At 50.8% G+C, this 17,910-nt stretch overlaps 2 protein-coding genes across 19 annotated transcripts in view; both read left to right on the forward strand.

Moving 5' to 3' along the window:
- Positions 1-17,910, forward strand: part of MSI2 (musashi RNA binding protein 2) — a 208,188-nt gene that overhangs the window by 179,239 nt on the left and 11,039 nt on the right. For 5 of the 18 annotated variants that reach the window (XM_058854566.1, XM_058854567.1, XM_058854571.1 and 2 more), the window contains one exon: positions 3,188-3,295. The exons of 2 other annotated variants lie outside the window; for them this stretch is intronic. In XM_058854566.1, coding sequence (XP_058710549.1) covers positions 3,188-3,295 — 108 coding nt within the window. Of the gene's footprint in view, positions 1-3,187; positions 3,296-4,619; positions 4,647-6,895; positions 6,988-17,910 lie in introns of all 18 variants that reach the window. 11 more of the 18 variants (XM_058854568.1, XM_058854574.1, XM_058854575.1 and 8 more) reach the window with 3 other exon arrangements.
- HEATR6 (HEAT repeat containing 6) overlaps positions 1-17,910 on the forward strand; it is a 340,544-nt gene that overhangs the window by 179,210 nt on the left and 143,424 nt on the right. The gene's annotated exons all lie outside the window — the stretch shown is intronic.

A 17,910-nucleotide genomic window follows, 5' to 3' on the forward strand; every position in this document is an offset into this window, starting at 1 on the left:
TTAACCCAGATCTTTCCATCTTCTCTCACTGCTTCACTGTTTAAAGTGAAACTACTGATGCAAGAAGCAGGGAAATTTATCTGTGAAGAATTGCACTTGGAACGCTGGTTTTGGCTCATTCTGAGCAATGAGAGAGCATGAAATTGCTGTGAATCCTCAGGGCTTTCCTGGACAGTGTGTGAGCCCAGTGCAAAACGTTTATTGTAAAACACCTTCTAATTGCAGTGCCTAAAGTGGGCACTGCTGGCCTGGGCAGCAGCTCTGGGCTGTTTCCTCTGGGCAGCTGGGAACAGTGGGCAGACAAAGCACAGGGGTCATTTGAGCAGGAATCAGTGCCTTAAACAAACACCAGGAATGAATTGATCTCTCCCTCCACCCTTTTCATTTTCCAGGTTACTTCAGAAGGCTCAGGGGGAGTGGGGCTGGTGCTGGCCATGCTCCTGGTTGTTCAGGGTGAGAAGCAGAGATGCTGCCATCAGTGCTCCCTGTGGCTTCAGGATGCTCTCGTTCAGACACCCTTTCCTGGCACCCAGTTACCTCCAGGCTGCTTGTTAAAATGAACTGGGAGCCTGGTAGCCCCTTGGCAGCTGGTACAGGGAGCAAAGGGCCTGCTGACACCCCACAGCCTTCTGTGGTCCTGGGGTCCCCCCTCAGCAGCAGTCCCCAGTGCCGTTGCTGTCTCCTGGAGATGCCTGCACTTCCCAGGCATTGCTGGGGTAGCACAGTGGCACTGGGCCACTGCTGGCACTCTGCTGGCTACAAGCTCTCCTTGTCCCTTGCTCCAGCTCTGGGAGGCGTTCCCAGTGCCCCCTGATCCTCATCAGGCAGAGCAGGATGGTGTCAGCTGCCCATCTCTGCTGAGGGGGTCAGCAGCAAAGAGCCCCAGAGGCACCACAGCGAGCTGGCCCAGTGGTGAGGGGTCACAGAGCACTGGTGTCACACAGTGGTGAGGGGTCACAGAGCACTGGTGTCACACAGCGGTGACAGGGAAGCTGTTCCCAGCTGAGCCAGCCCGTGGACACGCTGCCTGGCAAAGGGCATTTTAGCAGGGCATCGATTGCTTTCAGTAGGTTGGATTGATTCAGGGATCCTCCAGTGCTGGAGCCATCCTGTGAGTGTATCAGTGAGGAGGGTTTTGCCAATCTCGATAATCAATGCCTGTTTCCATTCCCGCTCCTGGAGCCCGTGCCGTGGCTGCTCCGCCTGCAGCGTTCCCGCACGGAGTGCAAGCAGCGATCACACTTGAGCTGTTTGGAGTGCCATGTCGCAGGGATGCTTTTATCTCAGAATTGGGATAAAAGCTTTCTTCAGGGGCCGAGGGATTAATTTTTCACACATCTGTCCACTGGAATGCAATAACGGAGCCTTTGTTCGGGCTCTTTCCGTGGAGCGCCTTCTCCACCCTTGTTATTTCTCTCTTCTTTTGCATGGCAAAACTTTTTGTCCTGCATTTCAAACAGATCCTGAGTGTCCCTGGCAGCTGAACAAGAGAAACAAACTTTCCAGCCCTGTTTTTTTGTGCTGTTCTCAGGGGATGCTTGGTGATTTGAAGGGTATTTGATTGGTTTTGGCAGAGGCGTTTGATTCCATGGAAAATCCACAGCTCCTCCGATCCCGTATGGATGGTTTAGGGAGCCCCTGGAGCCTCCAAATGAGAGATCTGCGGGTGGCCAGCTGGTCGTGGAGGTGCCATGGGAACGCTGAGGACACTGCTCTTGGACTGTGCACCATGGTGGGCAGGGAGGGACAGGGGACAGTGCCAGCTCCGCAGTGGGAGGGCCCGGAGCTTGGCCCAGCCCTGGCTCTGCATGAAAATGAAGCCCCAGAGCCTCAGGCCTTGTCCTGCAGATGCTTTCCTTGCTCTTTGGAGGTTGATTTTACTCTTAACACCAAAGTCTTCTCATTCCAGCCCTAATCATGTGTCGGGGGAGCCACTCAGGGTTGATGGCTCCATCACCAACGAGAGGGAATTGCGAGAGGGAATTGAACTCAGGTTCAACACTGGTTATAGCATCCCTCAGTCTGGGTGTGCTTCCCTCCACATCCCACTCCACAGAGGCTGTAGCAGTTACCAGCAGGTTCCCCCAGAGGACCTGGGTTGGCTGTGCAGTGCTCAGGGGGAGCACCAGCCTGGGGATCCTCTGCATACATTTACCTGTGCTATTTTTTTCCCCCTCAACAGCCCTATTGCCATATTTAAATGCAAGTATGTCTCTTTTTGATTGATGTTTTAAGTAGCTTCAAGTTATTCTAGCCTAGTTCTCTGCTCCTTGCCCTGGTAGCTGAGCTGTAGCTGAGCCATAGTGCTGAAGGTAGTGGGCTGTAGTGTGCTGGGCTCGCGCTCTCGCTCTCAGGCTCACTCTTCTCTTTCTCAGTGCCTCAATTGTTCCCTGTGGTTCCTCAGCCTTGCAAAGCAGCTGTGATCATTGTCCTATCGGGTGCCAGGAGCAGTTGGAGCTCCCAGAGACAAGAAACCTCCCTGGAGTCATTGACTTTGGGGTTTGGGGTTCTTGGTGATTGCCTGGACTTGGCCATTACCCTCTTAAAATACATATATTGAAAGTCAGAGTCTCTGGCAGATCTTTTGAATGTTAATTAAGTAAAGACATTAAATCTGCAATCTTGCTGGCAGCATTCCATTCCTCTGCAAGGGCTCGGTTCCCTGGAGCAGTGGGGATGTCATAGAGCTCCTTGATCTGCGGCTGGTTTGCTTTCAAGAGCTTTTTCCTTTCTTTCTTTCTTTTTTAAACCACATTCCATTGAATTTTTTCTGCTTGATCCCAGCAAATTTGTGATCTTGACATGAGGACCTCCTCATATTTTCCATTACTGCTTTGTCTACAGACCGGCACGTTATTATCACTTGCAAATAAGCCCAGAAGAGAATTCCCTGGTTGGTTGCGGAGCGGGCTGACCCCATTCCTGGGAGACACGAGCCGAGCGCTGTGGGCTCTGCCTCCAGCCTGTTCTCCTTGGCTCCACGGCGTGCCATGGCCAGGAGCCCCATTCCTCCCGTGCCAAGGGGATTTGTGCCGGCAGGGACCACTGGCAGCGGGCACCCGGCCAGGGCTCGGCTGTTCCCAAGCACGGAGAGCCGGGATGGCGAGCTCCAGATCCCTGTGCCCCACAGAGACTCGCAGTACCCGCTGGCTTCTGTCTTTACCCTTCTCCTTTTCTCCACGGCCAGGTTTCCCAGCAGCGGCTTATGGACCAGTAGCAGCGGCAGCCGTGGCGGCAGCAAGAGGATCAGGTAGGGGGGCCCGTGGAAGAGCAAACCCTCAGAGTGCAGGGTCAGGTAAAAGCTCTGTCGGTATTCTGTGTGGCTGCAGCTCTCCATCATTTCTCTGATTTTCCTCACACTTATCCTGGGGACCTGAAAACAAGCAATCAAAAAAAAAGAAAAAAAAAAATACAGAAAAAATAAGTACTCAATCCCAACCCAAACCCAAACTACAAGCAGAGGCCACGGGGGCTGGAGCACCTGCAGGAGATTGGCATGAGAACTGCCAAAACCAGGGTAGATATTCCAATTTGTTTCTTTCTTTATTCCTTTATTGCGTTGGTTTCTTTGTTTGGTTTAAATTCGAGGCCCTAAAAGACACCCCAAAAAAGATTAATTTGTGTTTTCAGAAAAAAAGGTTTGTTTTCTCACAGGAAGCTGGGGTTGGGTAGAGGCGGTGGCAGCAGCTCTGGGTGCTCCCGCCGTGCTCAGAGCCGCCGTCACCTCCTCCACCATGGCCAGCACGGGGCATCCCCACGGCGAGGGGCCACGGCCCTTGGGATGGCACCGCTCGTGCCATCGGCCCCAGCACACGGCTGACAGTTCACCATCCCTGCCTGCTCCAACCCCACTGCTTCCATGAGGAACGACAAAGCTTTTCTTCTGTCCTTATGAAAACTTCTACTTTTTTTTTTTTTTTTCCCCTTAAGGGAAATAAAGAAATTGTTGCCAATTGCCATTACTGCCTTAGGTTTAAATTTTCTGAACACGTGAATCGGCGCTTTGCTCAGGTGACAGAGTTCAGAGCAGCCCTCGGTGCGCCGTGGGCTCCCAAAGCAGGCCAGGATGGAGCCGCTGCCGGGATGGAGCCGCCGCCAGCCCCGTGTCCCCTGTCCCGGCGTCTCCTCAGAGGACACGGGGCTGGCAGCACCTCCCAGCTCACTCCTGGCTGAGCTGGGGGCTCTCGGCGGCTTTTCGGGCAGTGCCGCCAGCTTATCGAGGCTCTTCCCGCAAAGCCCCGACGGCGTGAGGGAGCAGGAGGTGGGCGCAGGCCCGGGCGTGTCTCGAGCGAGAGCCTGGTGCCGTGGAGGCCAGAGAAAGACACCAGGAGAACTCCGTTCCATGCAAACTGGCACTGCTTGCAGGCTACAAAGGACTCTCTGTACCAGTTCCATCCTGTGGCATGTAGAGAGCGCCTAAGGGGTGACTTGCCAGCCTGGTTGTGGGGATCCCCCAACTCCCAGCTTCTCCTACTGCCCCGGCACAGAGGGGGAAAAACAAACCCAAAGAGGGGAAAAAAAAACCCCAAACCCAAACAAAACCCAAGATTGCTTTTGCATATGCTTCCAGGAAAACAGACCTCATTGTTTCTGCCTCTTCCTCATGTTTTGCCCTTCAGGTTTTGTTTTACGTGCAAACAGACCTGGTGAGTTGCCCCTTAGCAAGGCACAGAGGGTTTGGCTGGATTAACATTGCTTCCCTGATTATTATTATTATTATTATTTTTAATCAGAGTGCTTTTGGTGCCCATTACAACTGAACTGAGCATTGATCAATTCTGTGCCTGAAAATCATTTGTCTTTAATTTGAGTGTTTTTTGGTTTCTCTTTTGTTGGGTTTTCTGATTTGTTTTTTCGGTTTTTTTGTTTTTTGATTTGAACTTGCAATACAAAACTAAATCTAACCCTAAATTAACAACACCCTTTCTGGCAAGTTTAAAGAGCAGTATGGTGTTTGGAAATGTCTTTTCAAGCCTCAAAATTGCCTGCGTGCACAAAACTGGCAAAAACCCCAAAACTGAATCCAAAGAGCCCCCGTCCCACCCCCAGCCCTGAGGTCTCAAGGAGGAAGGTGGGTTCGTCACCGGCCCCACTCACATCCGCACCAAGCTGTGGTCTGGGAACGGGGGGATTTCCGTAGAGCCATCTCCATCCAAAGCTGGTTTTGGAAGGGACATCCTGGGTTTGCCACTCCATCAGCAATGGTAGTGAATTGTATCCAGGAGCAGTGGAGTCCGATCGATCTTGCGCTGCAGTGTACGGGCCCGATTCATTACAAGAAAAATGGCTGGGGTTTTTTCCTTCTTTTCTTTTCAGATGGGTTTTTGTTTTCCCTTCACAAATTCACACAGCCCTCCTTCACGCGTGCCTGCTCCAAAGCACAGAGCACAGCCCCTTTCTGCCAGGAAATGGGAAAGAGCTGGGACACACCCAAGCAGGCACATCCCACCACCCCCAGCTCACTGGGAGAGCTCTGCCCAGGGCTGCTGGAGCGGCCCCAGCACAGAGCATTGTCCAGGAGGTTCCTGGAAAGCACTGATGACTGTCCATGTCATCAATGTCCCCGTCACTGCTGCTTCTTCAGCAGCTCTCCAGCCCTGTCCTGCCGGCTCTTCCCCACCTTCCTGGCATCAGTGCTGGCACAGAGACTGAGCACCTGCAAGGAGCATCCACCTTCAGCTGCGTGTCTTGGTCTCCCCAGGAAGCTGCAGCCCTCTCACTCCAAGCCCCTGGGCACCGACCACCTTGGTTTGTCCCTGGGGTGACATTCCTCCTCTTGGGACACCTGCATGTTTGCTGAGTCAGCAGGGAGCCTGCTGGGGGCGAGTGCCTGCTCGGGGCCTCCTCCCTGCCCTCGCCCCTTCTTTTTCGACGGCAGTGTGTCACCAGCTGACCTTGCTAGATAAACAGGTTCTTCTGTGTCACAGCAAGTCTGTCCTACAACCAGCAGAAAGGGACACGTCCCTGTCCCCATGCTCAGTGCCACCATAAATTCACGTCCCGCGTCGCTGCTCGCGTGCCGGCCGGGTGAGCGCGGCGGCGCTGCTCATCATAAATCACGTCCCCAGTCGACATCCCAGTGATGAGGTGATAGCTGAGGTCCTTCCAGCAGACAGAGGTCTGGCCACATCCATTCGCCCCGGGTGGGGCTGTGCTGCCGAATCCCTCCACTGGTTTTGACAACCTCACCCATTCCTGTATTTTTTTAATGAATTGGGACCTGAGCCACGGAAAATGAGCAAAGTTAAAAGTCTGAATGCTGCAAACTCCTCCTAGACAACTTCACTATCAGTGTCACGTTTCTTTTGAATCCACCTGACATTTTACGTGTAAAACATTTTTGTCGTGTAAATGCTTTTTTTAAAATACAGTCATGGGGGGGGCACATTTTTCCTCTTGCATTTGACATGGGAGGGGTTCATCTGGCAGGAGAGCGAGACGAGGAAAATTTGGCAGGAGAGGGTTTTCGTTCCTTCCTCTTTGCTTCATTGACAAGCCTGAGATTTTTCCAGTTCCCAACCTGTTGCTACCAGCTATTCCTCCCTGAGGACTGGAGACAAAACCCCTAAGGCCACACCAATCCAGCCCTGTCCCAGCTCCCTCGGGCAGGCTTTGCCCGCCGAGCCGGCCGGCGGCGCTTGGCGCAGTGGGACAGCGCGGTGCTGCGGCGCCAGGGGCTGCTCCCCACCCCCAACCCCTGGCACATCTGGATTTTGGGCCCCAGTCCCGGCTTGCCAGTGCTGCCTTTGAGCCCTGCGCCCCAACAACCCCTTACTGGACTTTATACTTGCCAGCTATAACAAATCTCGTAACGTGAGCTACTGACCTTGATGGTGAGTGTGAGCAGTTATGTTTTGTTGTTTTCTCTCTTGCTTGGTTGGGGCTGCTGTGAGAGAGGGTGTCTCTGAGGCAAACTTTCCGGCCTCTCTTACACTCGGACGTGCACACCTCCTCTCAAACACTCTTCTGAGCGCTCTCAGCGGGAAGGTTTGTCCACACCTATTAATCCTCTCTCAGTGTCCAGCTTCTTGTTAGTAGCAGCTGGTTGCATGTTTTTTGCTTGTTCGGACGAAACGGTTCAAGAAACGACTCATATCAACTCTTGAGAAATGTCTCTATTTTTTTGTACACTTTCTTTCTTTTGATGTTTTTTATTAATTTCCCTTACTTAAAAAACGAAACACCTGTCGTCCCGTAAAACATTTCACATCTCCCCTTGCCTGTTCTTAGAGTGTATGTATCTGTGGGACTGAACTAAATGCATGCACTGTAGTAGTCGTACTGGTAGCAGTAGACGTAGTTGTAGAACATGCATTGTCGAGTTGATATTACAGGCACCATCAACACGAATGAGCGTGGCAGATAAAAGCAGAGCCTTGGTCTGATTGAAAGCGTAGGGATAACACAGCAGAGAGCTGCTGACGGCTTGGATCCATAGAGCCCTATTCGTTAAATCCCATTATCTGGAAGTTTAAATTGAAGCCGGCTGTAGGCAACCTACACCCTTCGTACAAGAACCCGCACATGCTGTTATGCTGATAGTAAAACTTTTTTATTTTTTCAAATTAACCCCCCTAGGAATTAAAACACTGACTATAACTGTATTCTCTTCTTTTTGTTTTGTATCCAAAAGAACTTAAGATATTTTTCAAATCATTTTACAATCATGGTTTCTCCATCAGCCTGTTACTCGTCCATATTAGCCCATAGACTCATTCGTTGGCGGTCGTAGACCAGATGTGCCACACGCAAATCACTCCATTTGGGAATCCAAATAATTCCGTGTGTGAGGCGGCTCCCCGCAGCCTGTCTTGAGCCACCAAGCGATTGTTTGTAGGTCATAAACCTTAAATCTTATTATGCAACTGAGACTCCAAGCTAGTGATGGGTCGTACTCATTGCCATGTCACCCAGCTTAAGGGAACATTTTTAAATGAAGATTTAACATTTCATAAATATCAGCATGAGGAGTTCGAGGCGAGTTCATCCTCTCTGCCACGAGCCAGCAGTGGCTTTGCTTCTCCTGCCTGGGTTTCTGTGCTAAACTTGGAAAATGCAGAGACGGCACTGCAGTCAGTAAATCCAACAGATGGTAATTGAGATCCCGAATTAGGCTTTGGTTTATTTGTTTAGTTTGCTGCTTGTCAGAAAACATCCTGATGGGAGCAGAAGAGCTCCTCTATGGCGTGGTCACCCCTCCCCTCCTCCCCACACCCTGGCCATCCCAAAAACCAGCTGTGCTGGGTGGGAGCGTCTCCCTGCTCTGCTGGACAGAGCCACGCACTCATTAATGCACTTAAGGCAGCAAGGGCTTTCGAAGGAAATCAAACATCCAGAATGGATTTGTGTCTGCTCCTTACCTCTCCTAGAACATGGAGTAAATCAAGCAAACAAGCACTGGGGCTGACACAGTGCATGGTGAGCTGAGCTGCCCCTGGTGCTGCCAGGGAGCTGAGCACTCGTGTGCCAAGGCAGGGATAAGGTTCCCTTTGGATCTCAATCTTCCAGGGAAACGGGGAACCCGCCGTTCAGTGCACCCGGCACAGGATGAAGTGAGGGGTGTGCCGGAAAGTCAGCAGAGCGATGAATTGCGTGGGCTCGGGGAAGCCTTGTCTGACACTTGAGGAAGGTGCTCCAAAATCTGCTCTGCTCATAGTTTAGCAATGGCCATGAAAAGGGGGACAGTGGTTGTGTGTGCCAGGGGAGAGGAGCTGCCACGGGCTCATGGAGGTGTCAGGAGGAGCATTTCAAAGATCCAGCCACGAACCAATTTGGGATTTCTGCGGCCCGCTGGGAGGACTCCCTTGTGGCACAGTGGCTCTGGTAGAATTGCTCTCCCTTTTTTATTCTCCTCTATAAAAGTACATAAAGTTTAATCTGGGCTATGTAATCTCAAAAGCCAGAACCTAACAAGTGGACCACTTGGGAGCAGCAAGGGCTGGATTTCTCACTCCACTGGAACCGCCAGTAATTATGTGACAGAGCCTGGCGGGTGATGCATTGGGAAATTAATGGCTGCATCAGATTTTATCCTTTGCTTATCTCCCTGGCAGAGGCAGCGCGTGCTGGGGAGCACAGCGGGTGGCCAGGCAGGGACCCCACACTGCGGGGGCTTTGGGGAGGGGTGGGAGCAAGGAAAATCATCCTGGTTTAAACAGGAATTCTATCAGCCAGACCCAGCATGGAGCAGCCCCGGGTGGTGAACGCGCTCTGGAGGAGCCACTCCTCATCCCCATGGGTGGTTTTGGCCTTGTCACTGACAATACTGGGAGCCCTGCAGTTACTTGTCTGTCTGCTACCCCAAATTTATAAAAATAATAATGAAAGGGGTATCTTTTCTGTTTGGCTCAGAAATGCTGGGCTGCTCCAGGATGGAAGTCCCACAAGTCCTTTTCAGAGCAGGCTCCAGGCAGAAGAAACCCTCTCTTGTTTTACTGTAGGATGCCGCTTTTGGATCTTTTTCAATCCTTGAGGGACTGAGCTTCTTCTGCAGTGCCAGGGAGAAAATTCAGCAGATATGAAACAATTTGGTGCTGCTGCTGCTCGACCTTGGCCATAGCGGCCGGTGTTTGACACGGCGCTGGGCTGAAGTCTATTGAGGTTAAAATACATCAGCTTTAATCAATAATTTTGTAATAGAAAATCTTGTGCGCTTGATAAATCATCTCCAGTGCAATTAGTGACCACTTCTGAAGTGCAGTTGAAGTTAATCCATAGCGAATTTAGCAGGTAACTTTTAATAGTCTTTTCCATCAGAAGAATTATTTTCCTTGGGAAAGTGTTCCTCAGAATGCCCATCCAGAGCTGGTTTTTATTTAGGAAGAAATTCTTCTTTGTGAGGGTGGTGAGGCACAGGTTGCCCAGAGAAGCTGAGGCTGCCCCATCCCTGGAAGTGTCAGGTGGGCAGTGGAAGGTGTCCCTGCATATGGCAGGGGGTCAGAACAACTTTGGTACCCTCCAAGGCTCTGCCACAGCAAATTATCCGTGTTTTATTCCCATTCTCCCAGCAGAAGCTGGGGAACAGAGCTGTTGGTGCTTGTAATTAGACTTTGCTCCCCGCAAGATGCAGGCAAGTTGTTGCAGAGTTTGAAGCTGGGTTTCAGCACGTGCTCTCCAGTGCATAAGATCTTTGGGCACAGGATGGTGCCTCGTGCATTTTAATCACTAAACAGGCAAAATGCTGTCAGAGCTGAGGGTACTTTGCCTCTGCAGCAGCAGTTGCAGGCTGTTAGCCATTAGTGGAACAACTGCAAACTGTGAGGCAGCGCGCATTGGACTGATACACTACTGTCAGTATCTTCATGCTGATTCTCTCCCCAAATGCTTTAAAAGTAAATACATAATTACAGTGATGTTTTTTCTCCCTCTCTTCTTTCTGAAACAGAAAGCTGCCGGAGGAGCAGAGTAGTTTTTCCTTGCAGCAGATGTTGGTGTGCATCTGGCTCCGTGTGAGCTCAAGAGGCATGGTGGGTTAGGAGTTGCCAGAGAATGCAAAATGGATCTGCAGGTATAGAAACCTGAGCTGTTTAAAAATAATAGACTCACACAGCTGGGGCCTTTGTGAGCATTTCCTGATGGTTAAAAGAGCCCAGAACTCTGTGCCCTGGTGAGGGTTTGGGGTGTCAGCTGCTGACAGTGTGGCTGGTGCCACCAGCTCTCCCCCAGGCATTGTGTGCTGGGCAGCAGCTTGCCTGGTGCAGACCCTCCTGCAGGAGGGGATGGCTGCACTGGATTGGGGACTTGCAGGCTGGATGCCTCCTCTGTTACCTGGATAATCCCCCTGTGCTCCTGAGCATCCCCCCAGCCCGTGGGGTCCAGCAGCAGCTGGAAGGTGCCCCCCAGGCAAGGCCCTCCTGCTGCTGTGACTAGAATTATGCTGCAAAACAAAGACTGGTTTTTGGTTTAATTTTCCTCCTGTATTGTCTGTTATTGTACAAAAGGCTTCAATTTCAAATTACAGGAGTGATAGCCAGTTAATGTGGTACAGTGGGAGGCCGGAGTTGCTGTTGCTATGGCAATGGAGTTCGGCTCATTTGTTTTGTAGATGAGTAATTACTACGCAATTAGAGTAGGCTAAAAATAAAGGGGCCTTTTGTTCCTTCTTACTCATTAATATTAATAAAAGACCTGTCCAGGCTGTGGTAAACAATTAATGCAGATGTGGTTGCCCATGGTAAAATTAACAGCAGCTTTCGTGCTCCTCGGCGTGAGGTGAAGGCACCGGCATCACCTGGCCCAGCTCTTCCTTCATTTTAAATGGAAAAATGGTTACAGCGGGGTCTGTGATATCCCAGCATCTGAGCTTTAGCTCTTATTTGCCAGTTGGATGGGTGGTAATAAGTGTTAAAGCTTCGTGTGCAGGCACAGACAGAAGGAGCAGCGCTGGGGTCGGCGCCTGTGACACAGCGAGCGCCTGCAGCCCGCCAAGGGCTCTGACAGGAACCCAGCCACAGCAGTTCCTGGTGCAGACAGCTCCTCCCTCATTCATCCCCCTTGGATAATTCCATGGCTGGAGCAAGAAACTTGCCCAAAAACCTGAGCACTGGCAAGGACAAGCGTGGTGCTGCTAAAGGACTCCAGCACGGCGTGATACAAACATGGATTGACAAAAAAGAGTGTAAGGAACAGTCCCAAGCATTTGATGTGAAGTAAAAAGATGACGGTACACTTAGCCTGGATATTAGGATGAAATTGTTCCCTGTGAGGGTGGGGAAGCCCTGGCACATGGTGCCCAGAGCAGCTGTGACTGCCCCTGGAAGCGTCCAAGGCCAGGCTGGACAGGGCTTGGAGCAGCCTGGGACAGGGGAAGGTGTCCCTGGCATCGCAGGGGTGGCACTGGACGGGCTTTAAGGTCCCATCCAAACCATTCTGTGATTCTGTGATTCTATCTAGTATGTAAACATCAATCACATCATATGTAAAACCAGTCAAATTGGCAGGAACCAGTAAGGAAAATGACTTAACAGGACAGCATTTATCTGCCCCTTTGGTTTGTTTGTGAGTTCTGACAGAGCTGGTGAACATCCCGTGCCTGCAGAGAGGGAGAGAGGAGCAGCACAGAGCTGGGACAGGGGCGGAGGCTGATGAGTGGTCACCAGCCCCCTGCATCATCCCTGGGGTGCTCAGCACCCCTGGAAAACACCATCAGGAAGGCAGAACCTCTCCAAAGGGCAAATAACCCAGCCCAGAACCCCGAATCCTCCGCTGGGGGGGCTGTGGATGCACAGAACCACATCCCTCCCAAACTGTTTAACTAATGGAGGGAATCGTAGCAGAGCCTTTGTAAGGTCGACATTTGTTTGTTGTTAAGGATCTAATTAGAAACATGAGAGGAAGCTGAATGGCTGCTTGCTCGGCTAATTAGCGACATGCACGAAGACCACTTTGAACTTCAAGGACACAAAGCTATTAGCGCTTACATCAAAAATGGATTAAACTTCTGTGCTTTTATAATGATTAAAGATGAGCCGCTCGAGAGGAAATCCTTTTGTAAGGCTGTGACAAGAGCTGGCTCCCTGACTGCAGCTCCTACAAGCGAAGCTTTGTGTGGCCTCCGTGTCGCGCTCAGCCCTGCGCGAGTGACACCACTAACACACACTATGGAAAATGGGATTAGGCAATAAATATTGATCGCTGGCAAAAAATTACAGCTGAGCTGCAAAGTGCAGTGATTTGTCCTGCTGCATAACTGCAGGAATTAGAACAGCTGGGCTTGAATGCGCTGGATTTTGTGCCTTTTCTTCTGCAAATTGGTGCACATGGGCAGCTTCCAGATGTGTCGGGTGCCTTGGATTCAGTGCAGTACTTAGCAGAAGCAGGGCGCTCACGTGCAGCAGTGGGTTTGTAAAACACCTGCACCAGGTGAATTTTTATCTTGCCTAAACTTGTGGAAGCTGCCCAGCTCTTGCTCCTGGCTCCTCTCAGGTAGTTCAGCAGTTGGTTTGTGTCGTGCTGCGGCTGCAGGAGCAGCACGGTGGGAGGACACTGAGGCTGCAGCAGGAGCAGTGGCCACAGGATCCCAGGTGCCATTATCACCCCATTGTGCCCAGCTCCAGGCAGGTGGGCAGCACTCAGCCCTCCCTTCTGCTTCCCACTCACTTCCAGCGGTAATTGCCGAGCGGAGCCAGCTCGCCACCCACTGCTTGCTGTCATTACCCTGCGATATTTTGATGTGTGAAGCCGTTTCCGAAGGGGCTGCAGAGGCAGAACAATCTTTGAAAGTGTGACTGCAGCTAGAAAATAACGTACAAATAGTACCTTGTTAGGGCAGATCTTGGTGTGTCTCAGCCTCATCACCACTTATTTTGCTGATGAGCCCGACAGTTGTTGTATTTTCCTTTTTCCCTGCAGGGCCAGTGTAGCTGCAGGGGAGGGATAACCTGGGGCAGCCTGGCTGCTCCCCATTACGGAGCGTGTCGGGGTGGCAGGGAAGGCACAGTGCTCGTGTTTGATTTTCCAGTCAGGACTGAGCCAGCTGTCATCTGTAGCTCTTCACACTTGCAGAGGAGCCATGTCTGCCACAGGGTTCTTAGAGAGAGAGTTTGCTTTTCAAGTCTGCTTGGGAAGAGCGAGAGCAGAGGGATGCAGGTCCCCATGAGAGATGTACAACATGGCAGCTCTCGTCGTGACGCCAGCGTTATTTGTTTTTCTGGTTTGTCTCCCACTTTCTCTTCCAGCGAGTTGGGAGCTGTTTGTACCTTGTTATTCTCCAGAATATCTGGTGTGTTTCCAGCTCATTATTTCTGAGACGTTTGTGAGCTGGAGCATTGATCCGAGTTCGAGGTGTGCCACACGCTGCCTCTGACAGAAACCGCGCTCTGTAAAAGCTCAGACGCAAGGAAGCGATGCTTCCAGTGGCTCAACCTGACCACAAATGAAGGGGTTTGGAGCTCTGTAAGGTGATTGGTATAGAAAAAAAGAGCCTGAATATGAGCTTTTATTTCTCAGTGCTGTGGCAGCGCACTCCTGCAGCCTGAATAGGCCACTGAGAACCAGGAACACCGATGTCTTATTTCAGACTGGCATTAATTTGTACATCCAGTCCCAGGTAAATGACATTCTGGTTGTTAGCAGCTCTGAAAAGCAAGGTACAAACTCCCATTAACTTCAACCCTGACTGCACAAAGAATTAGCTTTGGCCAAGTTATCTGTAACATGGGTGCAATGCTGCTAATTATATTTATAAGGCTCTGAGCACTAATGATGTAAGATTTGCATGCGTTTGGTGCTGAAGTTGTGCTGGTTATTTAAAGTATGGGCATCACGCTGTGAGTGCTGCTCTGTTAGTCATGCAGACAGCATGGCCATTAGTGCTACGCTCTGGGACCCTCGGGGTCCCCAGGGAAGGTGGGATTGTCCCCACGCCACTCATGTGGCTTTGTTCTGTGGCAGTTGTGCTTGGGTGGCTGCAGAGGCAGCACAGCAGGCTTGGGAACAGGTGATACTCCTTCTGTGACAGTCTTCTCTTAAAGTCCAGCAAAATGGACTCAAGTGACTCAAATTCATGAATTCATAGAATCCTAGAGCGGGTTGGGTTGGAACGAACCTTAAAGACCGTCTAGTCCAGCCCCATGTCATGGGCAGGGACACCTTCCACTGCACCAGGTGCTCCAATCTGGTTTTGAAGTTAAATGCCACCAGGCTGTGGGGCAGTGCCCTGTCCCAGCTGGGCTGCTCAGTGCCCTGCCCAGTGCCCCTGTGCCCTGCCTGCTCCCATCTCTGTCAGCAGCATTCAATGTTATTATATCATTTACTCCTTCAAGCTGGAAGATGATGTTTGCAGCGTGTTCTATGAATTTTTCATAAAGAGAGAAAAACAGACTAATCTTGTGAGCTTTGAGTCTTGGTGGTGGGTAATGGCTTTGATTTAAAGCATTTTGTCTTAATGATAGTTATATTGAAAATTTCCTGCTGCTTTCAAGCACGTTTAGTTATTATCATAAACATTGATGGTAGAAATGCCTGCCAAATTGTGCGTGGCTGTTTATGGCAGATGAGAGAGTCATCCAGAAATTAGAGCGCTGGATCAACAAGTTGTGAAGAAACCTGTTTATACAGGAATCCACCCTGAGGGCAGTGGGACAAGACAGGAACGAGGAGAGTCTTGAAGGAGAAAAGGGCTGGAGATGACCAGCTCTGGTTGTAGGACATGCTTGACAGGAGATGAAAAATTAATTTCTGATGAGAACCATATGATCATTTATGTTGGAAAAGACTTGTAAAATCAGTGAATCTTACTTTAACCCCACACTGCCAAGCTCCCCCGTCCCTGCAGAGCTGCTCACCCCATGCATGGCTGCCCAAAGAAGAAATATCCTGCCTCTGCTCAACGAGGAAATCCAGTGAATTGTGGTGGTTTCTTTCCCCCATGAAGACTTCCTCACCTGTGCACTGTGGCAGGGAAGGCAGACACACATTCTGCATTGTTCCTCACCTGGAGTCCCCTGTAAAGGTGTTTAAGTCTTTGGGTTTTGGTGCTGTAGGAGAGGGAAGGGTGTCACCAAGGCTCCATGTGGGCTGTGTGCAGGGGACAGTGATCCCCATGCAGTGTCTGTCTTATTCCTCTGTCCAGATTGTCCCTGGTTTGTTTCCTTTGAAATACAGTACATTTTAGTGGTGCCTAAGTGGGTTTTTTGTCATCAGGTCTCATTTACCAGTCCCTGAGGGCCTGACTGTCATCCCAGTACTGTGTGAGTTCCCCTCGTAGGACAGTAATGTCAAAATCCTCACGTTTCTTCTCCTTTTCCCTTCCTCTTTCCCCTCATCATTCATGGCTGAATTGAGTTTATTTGGGTGGGATTCCAGCATCCAGCTCATCGTGCTTTGCCCAGGCCCAGCGGCGTTCGGGCCCTCGTTAGCGTAACGCTGCTCGTAAGGCAAATGTCAGCAGGAATCCTGACTTAGAAATTTCTCAAGAGTTCATCAAGGGAGAGTTTATCTTTCAGCAATGACCTTTCCTGTTGAACACGGATTAACGTGAGAGCAGGGTCTGTGTGAGCACGGCAGTTTGCAGGAGAAGGCTCTGGATGCACATCCCTGCGCTCTGCCCGGAGCCTCCTGCCCCTGCCTTGGCTTTGGGTTCCAGCTCTTGGCTCCTTGACATAAAACCCTTGGCTGAACATGGAGAAGCATCTCACACGTGTGTTAAATGGGGATAAAGGCGCTCTCCTGAACGATGGGTTGCTAATAAAGCCTCACTGCCTGAAGAGGTCCAGCTCTTGCTGTGCCAGCCCTGCACAACTCCCAACTCTACCAGCACCAATATTGGCATTAAAAAAACCTGCTGGGGCTGCTTTATAAACCCACATTTTTTTATATCATTCTGTGTCCCATCTCACTTTCCCTCACTGCCTTTCAGTGCTCCCCAAGCCACTGTGACACTGGGCATAGTAAGCCTGAGGCTCCCTAAAGCCTGTCCCTCTGACCTGCAGGCAAATGTTCACCTGCTGATCAAAATTCACAGGCTCAGAGTCTTTTCTGTAAGAAAAACCACAGCAAATTCAAAGTGAGGCAAGCAAGACATTAACCTGCCCTGTTCCATTACTGCCAGAACTCCTGGCTGCTGGCCCTTGATCTCCATCGACACAGGAAGGAGCTTCTGTAGCCCAGAGGATGGAGGATCGCTGGGGCTGAAGATAAAAGGTAGTTGGCTGTGACTTACAGGCACATCTAATCTTTTCCACATCTCTCCTGACCTTGATCTATCACAGGGCTTCCTGGGGACACTTGGGATTGTGCACTTTGCGTAGAGGAAGCCTTTGAGCTGGAGGTGCTCAGGCACAGTCTCGGAGCTGTGAAGGTGCCTGCTGCAGGATGGCTTCCTGTACAATTGGTTGGGAAATGGGACCTGAAATGGGTCCTTTGCTGCCAGGACTTCCTGAGTGCTGGCAGTTCTTGGAAGGGGAGAGGATGGCCCTTCCAGCCCTCAGTCAATGCTGAATCAGTCTGATGGATCCAGTCAGCTCAGCCTGTGGCTCTGCTGGGACCCAGCAGCGGGTCAGGCTTTGCTCCTGGTCCTGGCATCAGTCAGGGGTTCCCTCCCCTCCATGGACAGCATGATCCCCTGACAGTTTCTCAGCAACAAGCTTCCAAACAACTGCCCCAATTTCTGTTCTTGCCATGGGATGTTGGTGGCCAGGGGAAGGTCTCCAATTCCTTCCAGCCTGCAAGGAATTAATGTCAGTACTCAGCAATTCCCACAGTTCACAGCAGCCTTGGACAACTCTTGACAACCTCCAACATCAAGAATTTTGTCCTAAGGGCACAGGTTTCCAAAAAGTATTAACTTTTCTTAGTGATGGGGTATCTGGAGTCTAGAGGATTGCAGGCATTTTTCCTTCTTCCTTTTAGCCTCGGGGTACTCCAGGTTTGTGTAAAACCAGCTCCTTTCCAGGTAGTTCTTGCCAGAGCACATCAGGATTTGCATGTTGGGGAAGTTGTTCAGGGTCCCTTTGCTGTGGTAAAGGTGCCTCTGGCTCCAGGTGAGCTCACCTGAGCTCCTGGAAGAAGACAAACGCTTAACAGCCAACCATGGCTGAGCAAATCATTCAAATACAGCTTTCTGGGGCTGCTGAGCCTCCTGCTAATTATGGGAGCTTTCTGTTTCATTTATAGGGTCTGGAGCAAAGTGTTGGCTAAGGAAAAGCTTCCAGCTTTTTCTGTGGAGTTTTTCAGGCACCATATGGAGAGGTGCCAGGGCATCCCAGCTTCCACACAGCACTTCCCAGGCTGTGGAGCAGCCTTTGGCATGCCCGTTTTCCCTCCCGTGAGCAGTGTGGAGTGTTGAACCCCTGGTCCCTAGATGTAAAATCACCTTTTCATTACTACTTGGATAACCCATTGCCAACTCTGCCTGCAGGTGTAAGAGCCTTACTTCCAGTCTTAAATGAGAGGGTGGGATGTGGGGTGTGG

This window comes from Poecile atricapillus, chromosome 21, assembly GCF_030490865.1.
Source record: "Poecile atricapillus isolate bPoeAtr1 chromosome 21, bPoeAtr1.hap1, whole genome shotgun sequence".
NCBI classification, from domain to species: Eukaryota; Metazoa; Chordata; class Aves; order Passeriformes; family Paridae; genus Poecile; species Poecile atricapillus.